General features: G+C 44.5%; 1 protein-coding gene across 4 annotated transcripts in view; it reads left to right on the top strand.

The window, feature by feature from the left end:
- RCBTB2 (RCC1 and BTB domain containing protein 2) overlaps window positions 1-25,160 on the top strand; it is a 228,079-nt gene that overhangs the window by 42,123 nt on the left and 160,796 nt on the right. For all 4 annotated transcript variants that reach the window (XM_030200479.1, XM_030200478.1, XM_030200481.1 and 1 more), the window contains exon 4: window positions 17,330-17,480. In XM_030200479.1, coding sequence (XP_030056339.1) covers window positions 17,330-17,480 — 151 coding nt within the window. The remainder of the gene's footprint in view (window positions 1-17,329; window positions 17,481-25,160) is intronic.

Here is a 25,160-nt window from a genome sequence, read left to right on the forward strand (position 1 = left end):
TTGCTGCACAGGTCCACATATAGCAAACCTCGGAGGTTCTCTCTATCTCCATCTGCTGGTAGAGGGACACAACCCACAAGTCTCTGGATTGATCTGTTGGGACTAATGGAAAGAAAATTGTCAGGTAAGAATTAATTTTTTCATACTTAATTGATTTAGGAATAGAATTCCAAAATTTGGGGCCTTGATGGGAGAAATTAGCAGAGTGAATTGTTTTATATATCACATTCCTACAGATAGGGAAATGTGAGACATGATATTCTCTAGATGACAAAACAGCATTATGAGGGGGTAATTCAGTAAGATTATTCATATATGATGGGGTACGACCAGACAGGATTTGGTGAATGAAAATGTATAATTTGAAAGATATTCTATCTCTTATTGGTAACCAGTTTAGCTCATATAAAAGAGGAGTGGCTTTGGCGAAGCGAGGAGATCTACATATAAGATGAGCAGCAGGATTTTGAGCTGTTTGTAATTTTTGGAGAAGACCACCTTTAAGTCCAGCATAGATGGAATTTGGTGAGGATAAGGGATTGAACCAAAGTATGAAAGACAGATTTAGAGGAAAAGTGGCCTCAATCTCTTTAGCTTCCAAAGTGAGTGAAGGGACACTCGAGGTGAATTTAGCAAGCGGGATTATAGCTCCTCTATGCTGTGGTGAGTTCTGTGTGGCCTCCTTGCTTGCAGGTTCAGTTGAATTTGGGGTTGAGAATATCCTGTGCCTTAGGTGTAAACCTAGTGGTCTAGGTCCTTCTGTGCTCCCCCGTTGCCTCGTTCTGCTTCTTTATCTCAGTCTTCCCTTCTCTTTTTCTTCTGACCCTTATCTTTTAAAAGAAAAAGCAGCCACTGCGTTTTTTTTTTTGAGAGCACTTGTGGGAAGATTGTGAGGCTTCAGTGCCTTGACTGGCTGTTTTCTGTGAGTATATTTATTATTCTCTGTCTGAGCCTATTAAGTCTTGTGTGCACTGTGGGGGTAAGCTCTCAGCTGCTGGTTCCTGCACACTTTGCTTTACTTCTGTGGACATGCTGCTTTTGCCTACTTTGGCCTTCAGTACTCTGTCTCTGGGAGTTCAGTCCAGCCCCTCTCTGATGGCAGTTTTGGCGGGCCCAATGCCAACAACTCCTGCACTACGCAAGGCTTCGGCAGCCATTTTGTCACAGGTTCCTTGCCTGCTACCGTGTCCCGGGATGTTGGTTTTGTGGGGGTAGAAGTCTCTGCCTTGCCGTTTTCATCTGAATTTGTTCTTTTATTACATCATATTAACATAGTAAATGACGGCAGATAAAGACCTGTACGGTCCATCCAGTCTGCCCCAAAAGATAAACTCACCAGGTCCAGTACTAATGGAGAATCCCTCCCACTTTGGTCTTATGGCCTGGCTCTTGAGAGGGCGTGATTGAGGAAGAAGGATTACATGGATGATGTTATTACTACCTTACTGCAAGCTCGAAAGCGGTCCACATCTTATGCTAGAGTGTGAAGAACATTTGAGAGCTGGTCTGCACAGGATTGTGTTTCTCCATTTTGTGCTATCTTGTTGCAAATTTTATCCTTCCTTTAGGAGTGATTCAAAAATGGCTTGGCTCTCAATTTGCTCAAGGTTCAGGTGGCAGCGTTGGCATGTCATAGAGGCAAATTACAGAATGCTTCATTGGCCGCTGATATAGTGTGATTCCTCAAGGGAGTGGTTCATCTCCATCCCCCTCTCCGCAGTATTTGTCCTTGATGGAGTCTTCAAGTGGTTCTTAAGCTCTTCAGACAGCCCTCTTTGATCTCGTTCGTTTGGCAACTATCAAAGATCTTATTTTAAAGGCAGTATTTCTAGTTGCTGTTTCAGAGCTTCAAGTTCTTTTGCAGGGATCCCTTTCTCCATTTTTCTGACTTGGGAGTTTCCATATTGACAGTTTTTTCCTTTTTGGGGAAGAGTATATGTCCTTTTCATGTCAATAGACTGTTTCTTCCTTCTTTTTCCAGGGAAGTCTGCAGAATATGCTTCCCTGTGACTGTTGGATGTGAAGCACATCCTTATGCGCTATCTTACCATGACCAACGATTTCAGACGGTTTGATCTTCTTTTTGTCCTCTTGGTGGGACCCCTGAAGGGTTTGCTAGCCTCCAAAGCGACAGTGGCTTGATTGCTTAAGGAGGCTATTTCTTAGATCTGCTCCCATGCACGTCAAGGCTCATTCTACCAGGTCTTTGGTGACTTCGTTGGCAGAGGTCTGTCGGCCAGCAATGTGGTCATCTTCTCATTCTTTTAAGTGTTACCATTTGGATGTGTCAGCTTGAGTGGATGTGTCCTTTGGGGCTACAGTTTTCTCTTTAGGGATATCACAGTCCTTCCCCTAAAAGAAAAATTTTTTCTACATCACATTTGTGTGGACTGATCCTTGGAACATAATGGAAGTAAAAATTAGTTAATTACCTGGTGAGTTTCTTTCCTTTAGTCCCAAAGGATCAGTCTAGAGCTCGCCCGCCCTGTGATGGTTTCGTTTTTTCCAGGTTCTATGTAATTTCGGGTATTTGTATTCTGGTTCCGTTATTTCTAAGGCACGAGTTTTGCCCTTTATTTCATAGCTCTTTTTCTTTTTAGAGGCTGGAGTTTCTTCTCTGGAAGTCACTCTTTCACTACTTTTTTTTATCAAATACTAGCTTGGTTGCTAAGTGCAGGAGCTTAAGAGACACAACTCAGCGTTCTCTGTCTCCACCTGCTGGTGGATGGTCGCAGCCCTTTTCTCTGGACTGATCCTTTGGGACTAAAGGAAAGAATTATCTAATTTTCCTTTTGTGGCATGTACATTGGGAGCAACCATTTTGTAAACGTGTAACGTCAAGTCGAAGATGGAGCGGCCTTCTCTGCTGATCAGTTTCAGTGCCGAAAAAACCTTTGACAGGGTCAAATGGGATTTTTTTTATATGCAGTATTAGATATATATGGCTTGGGGTTCAATTTGTAGAGATGATATATATGTTATATCATCGGCCTGAGGCCCAGCTATGGGTGAATGGACTGCTTTCTGAATCTTTTCCTATTTTAAGAACACAAGGCAGGGATGCCCACTGTCTTCAATGTTATTTATTTTAACGCTGGACCCCACTGACTAGGTATATTTGTGCTAATCCTGATATTCAAGGGGTGCAAATAGGGACACTTTTGCCGGTGATACTTTGGTACATTTATTAGACCCACGCAAGTCCCTTTCTTTCATGTTGGAGACTTTTTCAGAGTATGAGGACTACATGGGGTTTCATTTGAATTTGTTAAAGTCAGAGGCCCTTTGGAGACCTTAAATGAGGAGTGGGGAAATGACTTTCCCTCATGCTGCGTGGAAGATGCTTTACAATATTTAGAAATTCAACTCACAGCCACAACTCACTCTATCCTTCCAACGTGAGGAGCTTATTAAACATCACTAGACAGAAGTTTGCAAGCTGGCAGGTTCTTTCCTTATCCCTAGTTGTCAGGATAAATTTGTTTTGAATAATATTTCCTAATTGACTGTATGTGATGCAAGTACTCCTGTTGAGACTTTTGAAGAAAGATCTTAGTGCATTGGCCAGGTTACTGATTTGAACTTTATGGGAATTGGAAAACAGGGGGCATAGGTCTACCAGGTTTAAAACTTTATTATCGGATGCGTCTTGAGGGATTGGACGATGGGTCACAGGATTATACCCCCTTAGACCTATGAGGGTACATTTCTGACCACTTCAATTCTACATGTCCCTATGGAATCTCTGCCTAATCACTGGAAAAAGAGCATATTCCTTAGCATCCCTCCGGACCGGCCCAGGATTGGACTGATGGGTTGTGCACGCCTTCCAGCAGGTTGGGAGACTGAGAAAAAAACTCTGACTCTAGCGAGCCAATAGGAGCCCTGGTCATGTGACCCTAGCCTCTGTATTTTCTCAGTCTCCCAGCAGGTAGGAAGTGAGCCCTTTAGTCTCTCTTTGTTATCTTCAAAACTTTTTATTTTGTCTCTTCTGAAATTTGGTGTTTATTTTAGTCTGTGCCAGAGGAATTCTTTGGAGGCTTGTTAGCATTTATCTTTTGCCTCAGGAGTGTTATACTCGGGTGTCCCGGGTCCCTCCCCCTTTCTTTCCTCCCCATCTCCCTGCTAAAGATCACAGTTTTCAGGGAAGGGCCCCCTTTTGGCAAGCAAAGGGGCTGTTGCCTTTGGGAGAGGCAACCAGTTTAAAGTTAAAAAAAAAAAAAAAAAAAAAAAAAGGGGGTCAGAGCTAAGCAGAGCTTCCCCATAGACTTAACGAGCACACAGCTCTGGTGTCAGTTTCTGTGGTATCTGTTTCAGTATCTGCAGCAGTGATTTAAAAAAAAAAAAAAAAAAGAGACAGGAACGGAAAGAAAGACTCGGGGAATTTTAGTTGCTCTTCAGGAGTCTTTTAAGATCTCTTTTCGCGGGTGTGTAGTTGGCTAATCGCTAAATTTTGTTATTTGTTTTTGGCGCGAACCGTTCCGGTGCGTGCACGCGCGTCTCCGCGATGTCGGAGAAATTGAAGCGCTGCGCTGTCTGTCAGCGGCGGGGGGTTTCATCCGCCGGTTCTTATAAATATTGTTCCTCTCCGACTTCGGGTCCGCTTTTGCCGGGGCCGAGCTCCTCGCCGTCGCGGTCTATTTCTGTGGTACCGGAGGATTCGGGCACGCGTCAGGACGCCGTTCCCTCGGATTTGGCGTGAACGGCGGCCATTTTGAATCCAGCTACGGAGCCGTCTTTGCGGTCGCAGCCTGCGATTTTACCTGTATCAAATGTTGATGATTTGAATTCCTCAGCTCTGGTACAATCTGGGCCCGCTCAGGCAGGGGGTTTTCCTCCTGAGTTTGTGCTTCAGATGTACCAGGCGTTTTTGATGCACAAAGGCGATGCAGGGATGGGGGCAGGAGATACTACCAGTCCTGCTCCTCCTCCCTCTAAGAAATCGAGGGAAGCTGATTTGCATGGGATTTTTTGGGATCAGGAGATGCCCTATTTAGAGGAGGAGGAGGATCTGATGGACAATGCCTCCTTTGATCCTGATTTTGCTTCCTCTGATCCTGAGGCTGCTTCTTTTGTCCAGGGGGATGACCCTTCTGTAGCTAGAGTTTTTCACAGAGATGATTTGCAGGAGCTTATTGCTATGGTCTCCTCTACTTTGAATTTTGACGATCTTCCTCCAGTTCCTCAGACCCGTAAGGTAGACTTTTTGATCAAGGGGTCTAGATCCGCAGCTAAAACATTTCCCATGCATCAGGACATCTGGGATGTCATTAAAGCGCAATGGGAGATCCCAGATGCGGCTTTTCGTCCGACTAGATCTATGTCTCGTCTTTATCAGATTCCAGAAGCAGATAAAGCTATGCTTATGGTCCCGGTGGTGGATGCAGTGGTGTCAGCGGTGGCTAAGCGCAATACGGTGCCCGTGGATGGAGGCACGGCGCTGCGGGATGTCCAGGATAGAAGGCTAGATTTTCTGCTTAAGTCAGGTTTTGACGTTTCTTCATTGGCAGTACAGGCTGCCATTTGTGGCTCTTTGGTGGCTAGAGCCTGCTTTAGATGGGCAGAGAGAGTCTTGGACAGGACGTCGGATGATCTGCAAGCTATCGATTTGGAGGTAGCTCGAATTGAGACGGGGGCAGCTTTTCTATCTGATGCTCTGTATGATCTGCTGCGAGCATCTTCTAAGTCCTTGGCTCTGGGGGTCGCTGCTCGCCGGTCTTTGTGATTGAAGGGTTGGTCGGCGGATGCGGCCTCCAAGTCAAAGTTGAGCAAGTTTCCCTTTAAAGGTTCTTTCTTGTTTGGAGAAGAATTAGATAAGCTGGTTAATTCCTTAGGGGATGCCAAAGTTCCTCGTCTACCGCAGGATAGGCCTCGTCTAGCCAACCGAGGGTCTTTTTCTGGTAGGAGTTCAGTGAGAGGCTTCCGTAGATTTTCAGCTGGTCGCGGTTATCAGCCTCCTAGGACTCGTTTTGGCAATAGGACTCAGTCCTTTCGGGGTCCTCGCAGAGGAGCAGGGTTTTCCAATCCAGGTTTTCGAGCCCAGAGTCGTTCTTCCCAATGAAGGTGCGAGGGCCTCTCCTCTGGTTCCTGTCGGAGCTCGTCTCTCTCAGTTCTATCAGAGGTGGGCCCACATCACTTCGGATCAGTGGGTCCTGGAGATTATTCGAGACGGTTATGCCTTAGAGTTCGCAAGGCCTATTTCAGACGCCTTTCTGGTGTCTCCCTGTCGCTCTCCTCTCAAGGCGAGGGCGGTTCGGGACACTCTACGAAGGCTTTTAGATCTGCAGGCTATCTGTCCAGTTCCTCCTGCGGAGTACGGGCTAGGCCGCTATTCCATTTATTTTGTAGTTCCCAAGAAGGAAGACTCTTTTCGTCCTATTTTAGATCTCAAGGCGGTCAATCGAGCGCTCAGGGTCTCAAGTTTTCGTATGGAGACTCTTCGCTCAGTCATAGTTGCGGTGCGCCAGGGAGAATACTTGACAGCCTTGGATCTCACAGAGGCCTACTTGCATATCCCTATTCGGCCGGCCCACCACAGGTTCTTGCGCTTTGCAATTCTGGGGCGGCATTACCAGTTTCGCGCCCTGCCTTTCGGTCTTGCGACGGCCCCGCGCATTTTTACCAAGGTCATGGTCGTGGTGGCCGCGGCTCTCAGGAAGGAAGGTATTCTCGTTCATCCATACCTGGACGACTGGTTAATCAGAGCAAAGTCTTATCAGGAGAGTTGCCGAGTCACAGACCAGGTGATGCGGTTCTTACAGTCTCTAGGTTGGGTAATAAATGTACCCAAGAGTCGGTTAATTCCTTCTCAGTCTCTGGAGTATCTAGGGGTCGTTTTCGATATGGCTCGGGGCCGTGTCTTTCTGCCACAGGGCAGGATTGTAAAGCTCCGGTCTCAGATTCAGGACTTACTTCACCAGCACCGTCCTTCGGCGCGGGATTATCTTCAGGTCCTCGGTTCCATGGCAGCCACAGTAGAGGTAGTTCCCTGGGCCAGGCTGCACATGCGTCCTCTTCAGTGGTCCTTTCTGTCCCGGTGGTCCTCTCAGAGGGATTCGATACAGATGCGGTTACCTCTTCGCAACAAAGAGCGCAGCTCTCTGTTCTGGTGGCTGAGGATGAAGAATCTCACTGTAGGAATGCCTTTAGAACCTCCTCGTTGGATACAGTTAACGACGGATGCCAGTCTGCGAGGCTGGGGAGCGCATTGCCTAAGCAAATGGACCCAGGCGCTCTGGTCTCAGCTGGAAGCAGTTCAGTCCATCAACTTTCTAGAGACCAGGGCGATCAGGCTAGCGCTGCAGCATTTCAGTTCTCTACTGGCAGGCAAGGCAGTACGAGTCCTGTCAGACAATGCCTCGGCAGTGGCGTATATCAACCGCCAGGGAGGAACGAGGTGTCGCCTCTTGTGTCGGGAGGCGGAGAGTCTGCTAGCCTGGGCGGAAGTTCATCTGTCAGCCATCTCAGCATTGCATGTAGCAGGAGTGGAGAACGTTCAAGCCGATTTTCTCAGTCGTCACACTCTCGACCCGGGAGAATGGGCTCTCAGCGATCAGGCGTTTCAGCTGATAGTGGACCGCTGGGGCACTCCAGTTCTGGATCTTTTTGCCACCAGTCTCAACTCAAAGGTCTCTCGATTCTTCAGTCGCCGAAAGGATGCAAGGGCAGAAGGAGTAGACGCTCTCTTACAGCACTGGCCCTCGGGCCTTCTTTACACGTTTCCTCCGTGGCCGCTGATAGGTCGTCTCCTACAGAGGATAGAGGAACACGGGGGACCGGTAGTTCTGGTGGCACCAGACTGGCCTCGACGGCCTTGGTACGCGGATCTACAACGTCTGTTGGTGGCGTCTCCCCTTCCGCTTCCACTTCACAAGACTTTACTGGAGCAAGGGCCAGTTCCGCATCCAGATCCGGCTCGATTTTGTCTTACGGCTTGGCTCTTGAACGAGCCCGTCTAGCTAAGCGGGGTTTTTCAGCAACAGTGATTTCCACCATGCTTCGGTGTCGGCGGCGTTCCACCTCTCTCAACTATATTCGCACTTGGAGAATTTTTGAGGCCTGGTGTGCGGAGTTTGGTATTCTTCCTTTTCGGGCGTCCGTAGCTCAGATGTTAGATTTCCTGCAGAGAGGATTTGATAAAGGGCTGTCGCTTTCTTCTCTTAAGGTGCAGGCAGCAGCTCTTTCCTGCTTCAGAGGTAGGATTCGGGGTAAGTCTTGGACTAGTCTTCCCGATGTGGTCCGTTTTTTGAAGGGTGTCAGTCTTCTTCGCCCTCCAGTCAGATCATTTTTCCCATCGTGGGATCTTAACCTGGTTCTTACCACGCTGACAAAACCCCCATTTGAACCTTTGCGATCGTGTTCTTTGAAGGATTTGACGCTTAAGACAGTGTTTTTGGTGGCTATTGCCTCTGCGCGACGAGTTTCGGAGTTGCAAGCTTTTTCATGTAGATCTCCTTTTCTGGAATTTTCTAAGGAGCGAGTGGTTCTTCGTCCGGTTCCTTCCTTTTTGCCTAAGGTTGTGTCCCGTTTCCATCTGGCCCAGTCAGTTTTTCTTCCTGTTCTGGGGTCAGCCACAGGGAATCAGGAGCAGAGACAGTTGCATACTCTGGATGTTAGGAGAGTGCTTAAAAGGTATCTCGCTGTTACGGAGGAGTTTCGTCGCACGGACCGTCTTTTTCTTCTGGTGGCTGGTCATCGTAAGGGGTTGTCGGCTTCCAAGCCCACATTGTCTAGGTGGATCAAAAAAATGATAGCGTCAGCCTACCTTTTGGCAGGTAAACCAGTCCCGGACTCTGTTAAAGCTCATTCAACTAGAGGGCAGGCAGCGTCCTGGGCCGAGTGCTTTTTGGTTCCACCGGTGGAGATCTGTAAGGCAGCGACTTGGTCTTCTCTCCATTCCTTTTCTAAGCATTACAGGCTTGATGTTCAGTGTCGACAGGAGGCGGTCTTTGCGTCGCGGGTACTTTCAGCGGGCTTGCTGGGGTCCCTCCCGTAGGACTACTGCTTTGTTACGTCCCATCAGTCCAATCCTGGGCCGGTCCGGAGGGATGCTAAGGAAGGAGAAATTAGACCTTACCTGCTAATTTGCTTTCCTTTAATCCCTCCGGACCGGCCCAGGCCCCTCCCTTGGGCTATCTTTCTGTCTGTATTTGGATATTCAGTTTATTTGTTTGCAGAGCTGTTTTTTGCTGGTTACATATATGTTTGAAAATATAAAAATTAAGAGAAATCATTGCTCTCCTGTTCAGGCCATACCGCTGCCCTGGTAAGGGTACGTGGTGAGCCTTTTCAGTTAGGCCATACCGCTGCTCTGGTAAGGGTACGTGGTGAGCCAATGCAGTCAGGCCATACCGCTGCTCTGGTTAGAGTATGTGGTGAGCCATTAAAGTTCGGCCATACCGATTCTCTGGTTAGGGTTTTCGGTGAGCCATGATGATAAGGCCATACCGCTGCTCTGGTGAGAGTTGTCGGTGAGCCTTTGTTAGAGCACGTTTCCAATATGTGCTCCCTGGTTGCTTGAATTCCTCGGGGCACAGACTGTCTTCTTCCCTTTTTTCTGCTTTGTTAATCAAATACTGAGGCTAGGGTCACATGACCAGGGCTCCTATTGGCTCGCTAGAGTCAGAGTTTTTTTCTCAGTCTCCCAACCTGCTGGAAGGCGTGCACAACCCATCAGTCCAATCCTGGGCCGGTCCGGAGGGATTAAAGGAAAGCAAATTAGCAGGTAAGGTCTAATTTCTCCTTAGTCCTCCCCCTAACGGAAGTTTGGAAACGGTTGCCTCCCTTGTTGGGAGGACATCCCCATACATCTGATTTGCTTCCAATTTGGGGGAATGTGGCCTTCACACCAGGGCTTGAAAATAGATCCTTTGTATGTTGGGAGGCAGAGGGGATCCAGCTGTTGGAACATCTGCTTGGTGCAGAGGGCCTCCTCATATCTGATGATGACCTTAAGCAGTATCTGCCTGTTTGGTTGCGGGGGGGGGGGGGGGGGGGGGCTAGTTTGCATATAGTCTGTGACTGGAAAAAGGATCCTTGGGGAGAAATACAGACAATATGTTTTTAGACATTTATGTTTAAACTTTTTTACTAACGAAATGCTCAGTACAATGCAACTTGGAGACTTCATACAACAAGGTTCAGTATGTAAATCAGCATTGCAATAACATATGTATCTGCTTCAATCACTGAATCCAATTTCTCTTTTTCCCCCCCAACCCCCTCCCCTCCTTGCATCGTTATATTTCAACAATTGTTAAATAAAGTCATAGTATTACAACGATACAACAGAACCTTTGATTTGACAAGTGTACAATTATAAATCAACTACTATTCTATTGTGATGTAACGTAATCAGCTTACCGCTCCAATTTAATACTGAACTCCTACTCGTCAGTCCCCTCTTCTACACCCTCCTCCCACTATTCCCTACTAACCCCCCACCCCCAACCCTCTTGATTAACTCATATTGATACATCCCAATATTATAATGATACATGGCTCCTTTATAAAGTATTGATGACCAAACTTCGGCCTCTCTGTGTCATTTTTTCCAGGTAACTTCCCCATATTTTAAGAAACCGTATTTTCCTTTTGTACTGTCCTTTTACTTCTTTCGCCTCCCACACTAACAATTGGTGCACCCTGTTACGCCAATGCCAATAAGGTGGTGAAGTGGCTGCGGTCCAATATTGCATAATACATTTCTTCGCTACCAAACATAGTTTTCGATATAATAATGTTTTGTCAGCATTAAGTCTAATATCAACTGTCGTGGATTCATGTCTATTCTACTACCCAAAACATGAGACAGGTAAGTAACTATTTGTCTCCAATATCTCTGTAGTGCTACACACCCCCACACCGCATGGTATAAAGTGTTATATCTATTACATTCAAACAGAGCGCTGTATGTTTTTAGACATGTAAACTAGAAGGTGGGGGTGACAAAAGGAAACAAGGGAATTTGGAAAGTCACCCGTAGAATAAACATGATGGTAGAAGGAAAGGTCATCTAAATATAGAAAACCACCTAAACTCACTATGCAAATGGAAAGCAATGAGCACAAATACTCATAGTCTAGGTAAAAAGGTTCAAGACTTGCAAGCTCTGATGTTTGAAGAAAGCTTGGGTATTTTTGCTATTACAGAGACGTGGTTCAATGATTCCCATGAATGGGATGTGACTATACCGGGCTATAATCTTTTTAGGAAGGATAAAGAGGGCCGAAGGGGTGGAGGAGTGGCGCTGTATGTGAGAGACAATATCAGAGCAGCTGAAATGCGAGGCACCTGGGGAAAGGAAGAAGCTTTATGGATTGATCTAGAAAGAGAAGACTGAACCTGTATCCACACGGGGGTTATCTACAGACCTCTGGCACAAATGGAGAAACTAGACAAGGATCTGTTAGAAGATATTCAAAAGATTGGTATGAAAGGGGGGGGAGGTGCTACTGTTTGGAGATTTCAACTTGTCTGATGTGGATTGGAACGTCCCGTCTGTGGAATTGGAAAGAAGTAGAGAGATTGTGGATGCCTGTCAGAGTGCCTTGCTCAGACAAATGGTGACGGAACCCACGAGGGAAGGGTTGATGCTGGATCTGGTGCTCATGAATGGAGGAAGTGTTTCCAATATCCGGGTTGGTGCCCACCTATGTAATAGTGATCATCACACCATATGGTTTGATATAAGGGCAAAGGCGGAGTGTGGATGCACAAAACTCAAAGTACTGGATTTCAGACATACTGATTTTGATAAAATTGGAGAATATGTGAAGAAGGAGCTGTTGGCATGGGAAGGCATAGGAGAAGTGGAAAGCTAAAGGCTGCTATAAATATGGCGACTGATCTTTATGTGAGGAAAGTAAACAAAACCAAAAGAAACAGGAAGCCTATATGATTCTCCAAACAAGTAGCTGAAAAAATAAGAGCAAAAGAGGCTTTTTTCAAGAAATACAAAAGAACGCAACGAAAGTATCACGGAAAAGATTATTGGATTTAACTCAAAGAAGAGAAGAGGGAAATACGACTAGTGAAAGCGTGAGTGGAAGAAAAAATGGCTAAAGATGTAAAGAGAGGTGACAAGACCTTTTTCAGATATATTAGAGAAAGGAGAAAAGATAGGAATGGAATTGCGAAACTGAAAGATAATGAGTGGTTATTTGGAGAGTGAGGAGGATAAAGCAAATGTGCTAAACAATGACTTCAGTATTCATGGAGGGAAATCCTGGAGAAGGACCGCAGTCAGCTGCCGAGAGAATATCTGGGAATGGAGTGGATACTGTACCGTTTACAGAAGAAAGAGCTTATAAACAGCTGGAGAACCTGAAGGTGGACAAAGCTATGGGGCCGGATGGGATACATCCCAGGATACTGGGAGAGCTCAGGGAGGTACTGGCAGGACCTCTTAAACATTTATTTAATAGATCTTTAGAGATGGGAGAGGTTCCGCGAGATTGGAGACGAGCGGATGTGGTCCCTCTTCACAAAAGTGGAGACAGGGAAGAAGTGGGAATCTACAGACTGGTAAGTCTCACGTCGGTGGTAGGAAAAATAATGGAGTCGCTGCTGAAAGAAAAGATAGTTAACTTTCTAGAAGCCAACAGGTTACAGGATCCGAGGCAACATGACTTTACCAAAGGAAAATCATGCCAAACGAATCTCATTGACTTCTTTGGGTGACCAAAGATCTGGATGAAGGACGTGCGCTAGATGTAATCTAAGTGGATTTCAGCAAAGCCGTTGATACGGTCCCTTGCAGAAGACTCGTGAATAAGTTGAAAGGGCTGACTTAGGACTGAAAGTGGTGAACCGGATAGGAAACTGGTTGACCGACAGGTGGCAGAGGGTGGTGGTAAATGGAATCTGCTCGGAGGAAAGGAAGGTGAGCAGTGGAGTTCTTCAGGGGTCGGTGCTGGGGCCTATTCTGTTTAATGTATTTGAGAGATATTGCTGAAGGGTTGGAAGGAAAGGTTTGCCTTTTTGCGGATGACATGAAGTTAGCCAATAGAGTGGATACCCTGGAGGGAGTAGAAATGATGAGAAGGGATCTCCAAAAGTTAGAAGAATGGTCGAGGGTCTGGCAGTTAAAATGTAATTCCAAGAAGTGCAGAGTGATGCATTTGGGGTGTAGAAACCCAAAAGAGAGATACCAAATAGGAGGGGAGAGATTAGTAAGCTTGACTGAGGAGAGAGACCTTGGGGTGTTGGTGTCCGAGGATCTGAAGGTGAAGAAACAATGTGACAAGGCTACGGCTGTGGCCAGAAGGATGCTAGGCTGCATAGAGAGGGATATAACCAACAGAAGAAAGGAGGTGTTGATGCCCCTCTACAAGTCATTTGGTGAGGCCCCACTTGGAGTATTGTGTTTAGTTTTGGAGGCCGTATCTTGCTAAAGATGTAAAAAGACTGTAAGCGGTGCAAAGAAAAGCTACAAAAATGGTATGGGTTTTGCGTTGCAAACTTTACGAGGAGAGACTTGCCGACCTGAACATGTATACCTTGGAGGAAAGGAGAAACAGGGTGACATGATACAGACATTCAAATATTTGAAAGGTATTAATCTGCAAACGAACCTTTTCCGGAGACGGGAAAGTGGTAGAACTAGAGCGAGGACATGAATTGAGGTTGAAGGGGGGCAGACTCAGGAGTAATGTCAGGAAGTATTTTTTCACGGAAAGGGTGGTAGATACATGGAATGCCCTCCCGCGGGAGGTGGTGGAGATGAAAATGGTAATGGAATTCAAACATGTGGGATAAACACAAAGTAATTCTGTTTAGAAGGAATGGATCTATGGAATCTTAGCGGAGATTGGGTGATGACACCGGTAATTGGAGAGTAAAACCAATGCTGGGCGGACTTCTATGGTCTGCACCCTGATCGCGCCTGAATAGATATGGATGGGCTGGAGTGTAAATTTTAAGGGGATGCAATGTTAGCTTCAGAACTTTTAGTACAGGAACAGTGCTGGGCAGACTTTTACAGTCTGTGCCCTGAGAAAGGCAAGGACAAATCAAACTCAGGTATACATATAAAGTATCACATACCATGTAAAATGAGTTTATCTTGTTGGGCAGACTGGATGGACCGTTCAGGTCTTTATCTACCATCATTTACTGTGTTACTATGGTCAGATTAAACACTGCATATAGTCACTAGATAGAGGTGGGCTAAAATGAGGATGTTTTATGATATTTCTCCAGAAGGGGTCTCTCTTTCAGGACTGCATAAAGCTTTGCTGGTGCTGACTTAAAAACAGGTGGGAGAGAAACCTGGGAAGGACCCTGAGAGGTTGGAATTTGATAACTAATAGGTGCATACTGAAGCTAGTGCATCATGCATCTTCATGAGTGTTATTTTTGCCTGCATTCTGGAGTTGCTCAGTGGTTCTAGATTTTTGGAGGGCTGTGATGGACTAGTTGCACCAATTGTTGGGATAAAGAGTTCATTTTTCCTTGGAGGCGTTGGTACTGGATATTCCGGGCAGTTTGGGCCTGTTGGGTAGAAAGTACATTTCATTGGAGGTGCCTTCAAATTGACAATGGAGGTCGAAGATTTTTTCATTTGGTTAAATGGGAAGCGAGGGAAGCCCGTCTGACTCAGAAACAAATAAAACAGTTTCTAATAATAGTAATAATAAAATTTATTTATAGTCTGCATTATCTACAAATTCTAAGCAGAGAACAGTTTATGTACATAATAATGGACAAAACCCAACAATAATCATACAGTCTTATGAAATCTACACAATATATCACAAATATATCTGAATCAGAAAAGAAAAATAAAATGTAATTTTAATCACTCTTGTATCCCATAAACTTGATGAAAAAAATGGATCTTTAACTCCTTCTTAAACTGTGCCGTGTTTTGCACTGCTCGAAGCGCAAACAGCATCGCATTCCACAGTTTGGGACCAATGAAAGAAGAAGATAGATGACCTGTACATCATATTTGCATGCCCTATTTCAGAGGGCAAGTTTGATTTTGAACTAGATGTGAGGAGCTATGACTGGACGTGAAATTCTACATACAGTGGGGGAAATAAGTATTTGATCCCTTGCTGATTTTGTAAGTTTGCCCACTGACAAAGACATGAGCAGCCCATAATTGAAGGGTAGGTTATTGGTAACAGTGAGAGATAGCACATCACAAATTAAATCCGGAAAATCACATTGTGGAAAGTATATGAATTTATTTGCATTCTGCAGAGGGAAATAAGTATTTGATCCCCCACCAACCAGTAAGAGATCTGGCCCCTACAGACCAGGTAGATGCTCCAAATCAACTCGTTACCTGCATGACAGACAGCTGTCGGCAATGGTCACCTGTATGAAAGACACCTGTCCACAGACTCAGTGAATCAGTCAGACTCTAACCTCTACAAAATGGCCAAGAGCAAGGAGCTGTCTAAGGATGTCAGGGACAAGATCATACACCTGCACAAGGCTGGAATGGTCTACAAAACCATCAGTAAGACGCTGGGCGAGAAGGAGACAACTGTTGGTGCCATAGTAAGAAAATGGAAGAAGTACAAAATGACTGTCAATCGACAAAGATCTGGGGCTCCACGCAAAATCTCACCTCGTGATCATGAGGAAGGTTAGAAATCAGCCTACAACTACAAGGGGGGAACTTGTCAATGATCTCAAGGCAGCTGGGACCACTGTCACCACGAAAACCATTGGTAACACATTACGACATAACGGATTGCAATCCTGCAGTGCCCGCAAGGTCCCCCTGCTCCGGAAGGCACATGTGACGGCCCGTCTGAAGTTTGCCAGTGAACACCTGGATGATGCCGAGAGTGATTGGGAGAAGGTGCTGTGGTCAGATGAGACAAAAATTGAGCTCTTTGGCATGAACTCAACTCACCGTGTTTGGAGGAAGAGAAATGCTGCCTATGACCCAAAGAACACCGTCCCCACTGTCAAGCATGGAGGTGGAAATGTTATGTTTTGGGGGTGTTTCTCTGCTAAGGGCACAGGACTACTTCACCGCATCAATGGGAGAATGGATGGGGCCATGTACCGTACAATTCTGAGTGACAACCTCCTTCCCTCCGCCAGGGCCTTAAAAATGGGTCGTGGCTGGGTCTTCCAGCACGACAATGACCCAAAACATACAGCCAAGGCAACAAAGGAGTGGCTCAGGAAGAAGCACATTAGGGTCATGGAGTGGCCTAGCCAGTCACCAGACCTTAATCCCATTGAAAACTTATGGAGGGAGCTGAAGATGCGAGTTGCCAAGCGACAGCCCAGAACTCTTAATGATTTAGAGATGATCTGCAAAGAGGAGTGGACCAAAATTCCTCCTGACATGTGTGCAAACCTCATCATCAACTACAGAAGACGTCTGACCGCTGTGCTTGCCAACAAGGGTTTTGCCACCAAGTATTAGGTCTTGTTTGCCAGAGGGATTAAATACTTATTTCCCTCTGCAGAATGCAAATAAATTCATATACTTTCCACAATGTGATTTTCCGGATTTAATTTGTGATGTGCTATCTCTCACTGTTACCAATAACCTACCCTTCAATTATGGGCTGCTCATGTCTTTGTCAGTGGGCAAACTTACAAAATCAGCAAGGGATCAAATACTTATTTCCCCCACTGTATCTGGGGGCCCCTGGGAGCACTGAGGATTTAGTATGGTTGGGGGGAGGGGGTTCTGGGGATAGGAGGTGGAGTGAGGAAATCATGAGAAACAAGATCTCCCTTCTCAGTGGGTTAGTAAGGGGTCTGCCCTTCAGGAGAGGAGAGGGGATAATGTTAAAAGTTCTCTGTGATTATATGGTCTGCAGGCTATATTGTAATTCAAAGTTGGGATTCAGTATTGTTTAAACATAAAACATGTAAATTCAAGAAAAGAATGTTGAAGCAGATTTTGCAACCTACATTTTCAAGTGCTGGATTTCTGAAAGCTACACACTCAAGCAAAGCCAATTAAGGTTCAAGTGGGGTTTTTTTTTCAATGCTTGCAAATTTTTAGAGATATACGTGTATTTCCATTGCAAAATAGGAACTACATGTATAATTTTTAGATCTGCACAAAGAATGCTGAGAATACTTCGTTTCAAATCTCTGTGGTTACACAAAGTACAAGTATTACTAAAATTGCCATTCACATATGTAAGAAGCTGATGGTGTTTAACCCTTCTAAAATGACCTCTGTTTCCTTTAATATGGTCTAAGAACAATCTTTTGCTCTGATTAATTACTATAACATTGGTAAATAATCCTGTCTAGGATTAGCTGGAAGTGTATGTGATTGATATATATACATGAAGGAAGTTTGAAAGTACTGAACCAATATAATACTTTCTCCAAGGTTTTTGTGCTTGGCACTAACTGCAGTGGCTGTCTAGGAACAGGAGACATACAGAGCATCATTGAACCAAGACGACTAGAAACTTTATGTGGCAAACAACTGACCTGTGTGAGCTTTGGGAATGGCCCGCATATTGTCGTCATTACTACTGGTAATACATAATGCAATACTGTTATGTTCTCTTTTGCTTGTTCCATATGCTAAAAATTTGGTGTTTTGAATAACCTTTGTTCTTTGAGGACAAGCAGGCTGCCTTACTCTTGCATCCGAGTGACGTTATCCGACAGTCTGGTGTGGATGCTGACTAGCGAATACAGAAGAAAATTCTAGCAGCAGTTTTTGACTAAGACTTGTTTGTGCCTTCCTGTGCGTGTTTTTGTTTATTTTTCATGTATATTTTTGTGCTTATATTTTTCCCTTAACCCCTCATAGTTTGTTAGATTTTTCATCTACAAGGTTTCTTTACTTTTCGGTGTGGCTGCGCGGTTAGGCTACAGCCCCATCCTACTACTACTACTGCACCTTTTTTACCTGTTTTGAGGAGTTTTAATTTAGCTGAGATACTTTTTTCGATATCACAGAAGACTCCCAGTGGCTTCAAGAGATGCGCCAAGTGTAGGCATGTGATTTGTACCACTGACCCACACAGTTAGTGCCTTGACCCCTCTGATTGTGATCCCTATGTAAAAATGCAGGTGAGAACTCAGTGGGTGCAACTGGCTCAAATGAAGCATCTTTTTGACTCCTTGATCCATCAACTTTGGCACCAGTGGCATCAACCTCCAAGGCTGCTCCAACATCTGTGTCCATTGGGAATGCACCAGCACCGAGTGGGTCTCCACCTGCCTCGACAACAGGTGCTGGTAGCAGGCCCTGGGATTGGTCAGCATCAAACCCGACAGACACTGAGAACCCGTATGGATTCGGCATCGACCTCATCAGCACCAGGTGATCGAGGCTGTATGCATCGGAGGAAGCCCAATACATAAGCTGGGAGCACCGGGACATTGGAACATCCGACACCTGAGAAGCACTGGCACCGGGAGAAGTGCTTCCCATTCTTGGAATAGGTGCCAGTATGCAAGTGTCCAAGCAGCCTTGTCCCAACCACAGGTTCGGCACCGTCATCTTCTCAGAGCGTCTCTGCCCCGGCTCCCATGCCTTGCCGATGCCCGCCTTTGATGAGCGGTTCTTCATCATGCTCTGAGAGGAGCTAGTGCAGTTGCTGCAGGGTGCTGTCTTTTGGCATCGAGGGTGCTTGCGCCACTGGCAAAACAGCCCCAGGCCCTCTCAGAGGTCCCACTGTATTCAAGTGTCTAGCGGTAGTTGCAGCATGTTTGCACAGACTGGGAGTATATGTGTTTCCCTATTTGGACAATTGGCTGGTCAAGAACACATCACAGGAGGGGGGGCGTCAGTGTGCCTAACTATTCAGCTATTGGAGCTACTAGGGTCTGTCATAAACTACTCCATGTCCCACCTTCTCCCGGTCCAGCGGTTGGCGTGCATAGGAGCCCTGTTCGAAACATTTCAGGCTTGGAAGTCCACAAGCAAGAATGGAGACCTTAATACTCGCCTAGCAAGTCCAGAGCAGCAAGCAGGTCTCAGCTCAGCAAATTTTGAGATTGATGGGCCATATGGACTCAACAGTGCATGTTACTCCCATGACATATCTCCATTTGAGAGAGGCCCAGTGGATCCTAGCTTCCTAGTGGTCTCAGGTGAGTAGGAATCTAGTGGATGTCATCTAGATTCTTCCAGAGTTGACTCATGCTCTTCTCTGGTGGACAATTCGGACAGATCTGACTGTGGGACTACCATTCCAAATTCCACCTCCTCAGAAGTTGCTCACCACCAGGGATGGAGAGCTCCTGTGGATGGGCTTCACACCCAGAGAGCTTGGTCTGCTCAGGAAACAGATCTCCATATCAAACTCCTCAAGCTAAGGGCCGTTTGGAATGGTCTAAAGGCTTTCAGAGATCGGCTACAGAATCAAATCATACTCTTTGAAACAAAAAAAAAAGGTGTGGTGTTTTATGTAAACAAGCAGGGGGGTACGGGATCCTACCCCTTGTGTCAGGAAGCAGTGGGAATGTGGCAGCGGGCCCTCCTTCACAGAATGGTTTTCTGAGCCGCATACCAACCAGGAAAGGGCAACTGCCTGGCTGACAGATTAAGCAGGGTTTTGCAACCGTACCAGTGGTCTCTCAATATGGGCTTCGCTTGCAAAATCTTCTGAGAGTGACGCACCCCCTCGGTGGATATTTTTGCCACTCATCTCAACAACAAGGTTCCCCAGTTCTGTTCCAGGTTCAGATCACAGGGCAGACTAGCGTCGGACTCCTTTCTCCTTTACTGGGGGAAGGAACTTCTGTATTCATATCTTCCAATACCTCTCATAGAGAAGACTTTACTGAAACTCAAGCAGGACCAGGGAACCATGATTCTAATTGCTCCTTACTGGCAGAGGCAGATCTAGTTTCCTCTTCTTCTGGAGATCTGTGGAGATTGGAATATTTTCCAACCCTTATCATGCAGAATGAGGGATCTCTTCTACATCCCAGCCTCAAATCCTTGGCCCTCATGGTTTGGATGTTGTGAGCATAGAACTTGAATGAGATTTGCCAGAGGGAGTCTCCTGCATCTTGCTGGCTTCCAGGAAAGACTTCACTAAGAGGTGTTATTTTAGTGGAGGAGGTTTGCTGTCTGGTGCGAGAGCAAGGCCTTAGATTCCCTCACCTTTCCTACACAGAGATTTAATTTACATAGACACCATATGAAAAATGCTAGTACCAATAAAGAGCAGCACTTTACAAAACCAGAACACTGATTTCATGGTAAGAATCCTGAAAAGGAACTTTTAAAAGAATACGGGAACATAAGACCTTTGAAGTCAGAATGATTAAATATTTTGACACCCACCAGACAGGACTTAACAAAGATCTGGGTTTTCTAGCCCATTATAAACCATAAAATTGTACTGCTTTGTCACCCTCCTGTCTCCATTCATATCTCCCTGTCCCTCATCCACCCGACTCTCACCTATCCACCCCCATCCTGTTAGACTGTCACTGAAATGCTTTGATGTTTCACTTATATACTGTCATCTACCAACATTTGCTTATTTCCGATCTGACGAAGAAGGGCAACCTTCGAAATCTAATCAAGAAATATATCAAGTTATGTCCAATAAAAAAGGTATCATTTTCTTTTCCGTGTTTTATTTTCTTTTATTTCTATTGATTACCTTTAAAAGTGGACTAACACGGCTACCACACCTCTTTCATACACAAAAACTGCTTGAATACCTTCTACACCTCTCTGGTCTGGTTTAAAAACCAACTCTGTAAGGATTCATCTTGGTGCAATTAGTGCTTATGACAGTGTAGAAGGTAAGCCCATCTTTGTACAGCCCTCTAGTTGTTCACTTCATGAGGTTTACTGTTGAGAAAGTCCCCTGTGAAACCCTCCACCGTGTCATGGAATCTCTCAACGTTGTCCTCACCCAGCTGATGAAAACTCCTTTTGAGCCACTTGGTTCCTGTTATCTGAAGTATTTAACTTGGAAAGTTGTGTTTTTGGTGGCAGTCACATCAGCTTGCAGAGTCAGTGAGCTTCAGGCCCTAAAAGCTGATCAACCTGACATTAAGTTTCACCGCAATAGAGTAGTTCTCCTCACCCTTCCTAAGGGTAGTGTCCCCTCCAATGTTTTTCCCCAAACCACATGCCCAGCCTGGTGTGAGTATACAAGAAAACAATGGGGCAGTTATCTGCAAGATCCAAGATGGCAACAGAAAAAGCAGAACAGACGAAAATATCTATATGAACATGAATTTATTCAAACAACAATGCCTGACACAGGCCATATTTCGCCCATACATGGGCTGCCTCGGGCTATAAATAAACAAATATAATCATATGAACAATACATTTATCAGTACATGATAAAATGATATCAAAATAATAAATCAAAACAAAAATAAAATACACACGAGTAAAAATACATCTGAACCATGACATACAGCATCACAAGGATATGGAAATAACTTATATGTGAAATCAAGCATGTTGACATCTATTGAATAGAAAATAGAAAAACATATGTCACATAAATATAAATATTAAAAGAGAGAGAGGAAAAAAAAAACTTCATTAAGCCTACCAAATTATGTTGAGAACTGGATACCTCTTCAGATATACAGTGGGGGAAATAAGTATTTGATCCCTTGCTGATTTTGTAAGTTTGCCCACTGACAAAGACATGAGCAGCCCATAATTGAAGGGTAAGTTATTGGTAACAGTGAGAGATAGCACATCACAAATTAAATCCGGAAAATCACATTGTGGAAAGTATATGAATTTATTTGCATTCTGCAGAGGGAAATAAGTATTTGATCCCCCACCAACCAGTAAGAGATCTGGCCCCTACAGACCAGGTAGATGCTCCAAATCAACTCGTTACCTGCATGACAGACAGCTGTCGGCAATGGTCACCTGTATGAAAGACACCTGTCCACAGACTCAGTGAATCAGTCAGACTCTAACCTCTACAAAATGGCCAAGAGCAAGGAGCTGTCTAAGGATGTCAGGGACAAGATCATACACCTGCACAAGGCTGGAATGGGCTACAAAACCATCAGTAAGACGCTGGGCGAGAAGGAGACAACTGTTGGTGCCATAGTAAGAAAATGGAAGAAGTACAAAATGACTGTCAATCGACAAAGATCTGGGGCTCCACGCAAAATCTCACCTCGTGGGGTATCCTTGATCATGAGGAAGGTTAGAAATCAGCCTACAACTACAAGGGGGGAACTTGTCAATGATCTCAAGGCAGCTGGGACCACTGTCACCACGAAAACCATTGGTAACACATTACGACATAACGGATTGCAATCCTGCAGTGCCCGCAAGGTCCCCCTGCTCCGGAAGGCACATGTGACGGCCCGTCTGAAGTTTGCCAGTGAACACCTGGATGATGCCGAGAGTGATTGGGAGAAGGTGCTGTGGTCAGATGAGACAAAAATTGAGCTCTTTGGCATGAACTCAACTCGCCGTGTTTGGAGGAAGAGAAATGCTGCCTATGACCCAAAGAACACCGTCCCCACTGTCAAGCATGGAGGTGGAAATGTTATGTTTTGGGGGTGTTTCTCTGCTAAGGGCACAGGACTACTTCACCGCATCAATGGGAGAATGGATGGGGCCATGTACCGTACAATTCTGAGTGACAACCTCCTTCCCTCCGCCAGGGCCTTAAAAATGGGTCGTGGCTGGGTCTTCCAGCACGACAATGACCCAAAACATACAGCCAAGGCAACAAAGGAGTGGCTCAGGAAGAAGCACATTAGGGTCATGGAGTGGCCTAGCCAGTCACCAGACCTTAATCCCATTGAAAACTTATGGAGGGAGCTGAAGCTGCGAGTTGCCAAGCGACAGCCCAGAACTCTTAATGATTTAGAGATGATCTGCAAAGAGGAGTGGACCAAAATTCCTCCTGACATGTGTGCAAACCTCATCATCAACTACAGAAGACGTCTGACCGCTGTGCTTGCCAACAAGGGTTTTGCCACCAAGTATTAGGTCTTGTTTGCCAGAGGGATCAAATACTTATTTCCCTCTGCAGAATGCAAATAAATTCATATACTTTCCACAATGTGATTTTCCGGATTTAATTTGTGATGTGCTATCTCTCACTGTTACCAATAACCTACCCTTCAATTATGGGCTGCTCATGTCTTTGTCAGTGGGCAAACTTACAAAATCAGCAAGGGATCAAATACTTATTTCCCCCACTGTATGTTATAACTCATATGACTGCAATCATATAACTAAAGAATGGAAAAAAATAAAAGAACCTAAATTCTGCCATCTAAAAACACGTCATACCATCAATGTGAGATCAAGTGATAAAACTAACCAACTCAACCAAACATCTTAAGAAACCTCAAAACAACAATCTACTTAATCCAGAAGGTGGCAGCAAAATAACATAAATTATACATACTGCTAATTTAACAAGTTAATCTACCAGCGTCATTTCTGAACAGCATTGATCTCACACACACTTATTGACCAATTAAGTACATAAGTAATGCCACACTGGGAAAAGACCAAGGGTCCATCGAGCCCAGCATCCTGTCCACGACAGCGGCCAATCCAGGCCAAGGGCACCTGGCAAGCTTCCCAAACGTACAAACATTCTAAACATGTTATGCCTGGAATTGTGGATTTTTCCCAAGTCCATTTAGTAGTGGTTTATGGACTTGTCCTTTAGGAAACCGTCTAACCCCCTTTTAAACTCTGCCAAGCTAACCGCCTTCACCATGTTCTCCGGCAACGAATTCCAGAGTTTAATTACGCGTTGGGAGAAGAAATATTATAGCACTTCAAGAAAGGTCAAAGGTGATGGATTAAAAGAGGATGAATGTATATATCTCAGTAGCCAGTTTACTAATAACCAATGTCTTATATTCTAAACCCCCCCCCCCCAAAAAAAAAACATTGATATGAAGTAAGTATGTATAGTGGATATAAAAAAGTCATGCTATTGTGCTAAATGCTACCATCATGTGTGCGCGCCCAAATTAAAAAATCTAAATGATAACAAATATAAACAATCTGTATAAAATAATACGCTAATATGAAGTGCTAGCATTAAACATCCAGTATTAAATAAACTCAATTTAAAAATAAAAATATAGAAACCGCCAAACAGTAGAATGACGTCAATGCGTTCCATTTAAGCTAATGCATTTTTAATATATAAAGAGAAGACAGGAAACGGGTGACCTCTGGTGGTGTGCATTGAAATTGCAGTTTAACATAAACTATGTGCATTATATAGTAAACACAACGTTCCTTTATACTGATAAGGTATAAAATCCCTAATATATTTCCACGTTAGGTCTATACATTTTAATCCCATTATAAAAAAGAAAGGAAAAAAGAGCTGATGATCTCTGGTGGTGCACATTAAAATTGCAGTCTAAACTAAGTAATGTGTATCATATAGTTGTGGACCGTTTGCTTGTTCATAGTGTAAAAATGAAGGAAAGAACAAAATTCATAGAAGAACTAATAAATCAGTGTCCATATTTAAACCTCCTGGAGATAATGTGCCTAATTCAAAAATAAATCTTTGTTCTAACCTCAAAAGTTTAGTATCTAGTGGACCAGCTCTCTATGATTTATTCAGAACTATAATAGCACAAAACTTAAAATCCTCAAACTTGTGTCCTTTGGCCATCGCATATTCAACCATTGGTTTGTCTTTTATCCCTCTCTTTAAAGCACTTTTTTGCTCAATAATCCTAGTGCTTAATTTTCTTTTTGTCTTGCCAATATATGCCAGCCCTCAAGGACATGGGTAACGACCTCAACATTTAAATCACATGGTAAAGCTGAGGGTACAAGTAAATCTCTCAGGTTTCTTTCATGTTTACAAGTTATCATGATTTTTTTGTCTGAGAATGATTCTAGACCATGTATTAAATGCCAGTGCTTCCTTAAAATCTTAGCTATATCCTTTGCTAAGTGCATAAATGGAAGTGTGCATACCATTTTATTTCTATTAATAACTTTAGTCACTGGTCTCAATAAATCTATGCGCTTATGACTAGAGGCCCTTTTGTATCCTTCATCCTTCACTTCTCAGGATATCCTTTATTTATAAAATGCTGCTTCATTTCATCAGATTGCATTTTACAAATTCTGGAATCTGTACTTAATCTTTTTAATCGTAAAAACTGACTATATGGTAGATTATTTTTCAAGGATAAACTATGACAACTTTTGTAATTTAAAAATTTGTTGACATCAGTCAGTTTGTGATAGA

The sequence above is a fragment of the Microcaecilia unicolor genome, chromosome 4, assembly GCF_901765095.1.
Source record: "Microcaecilia unicolor chromosome 4, aMicUni1.1, whole genome shotgun sequence".
Lineage (NCBI taxonomy): Eukaryota > Metazoa > Chordata > Amphibia > Gymnophiona > Siphonopidae > Microcaecilia > Microcaecilia unicolor.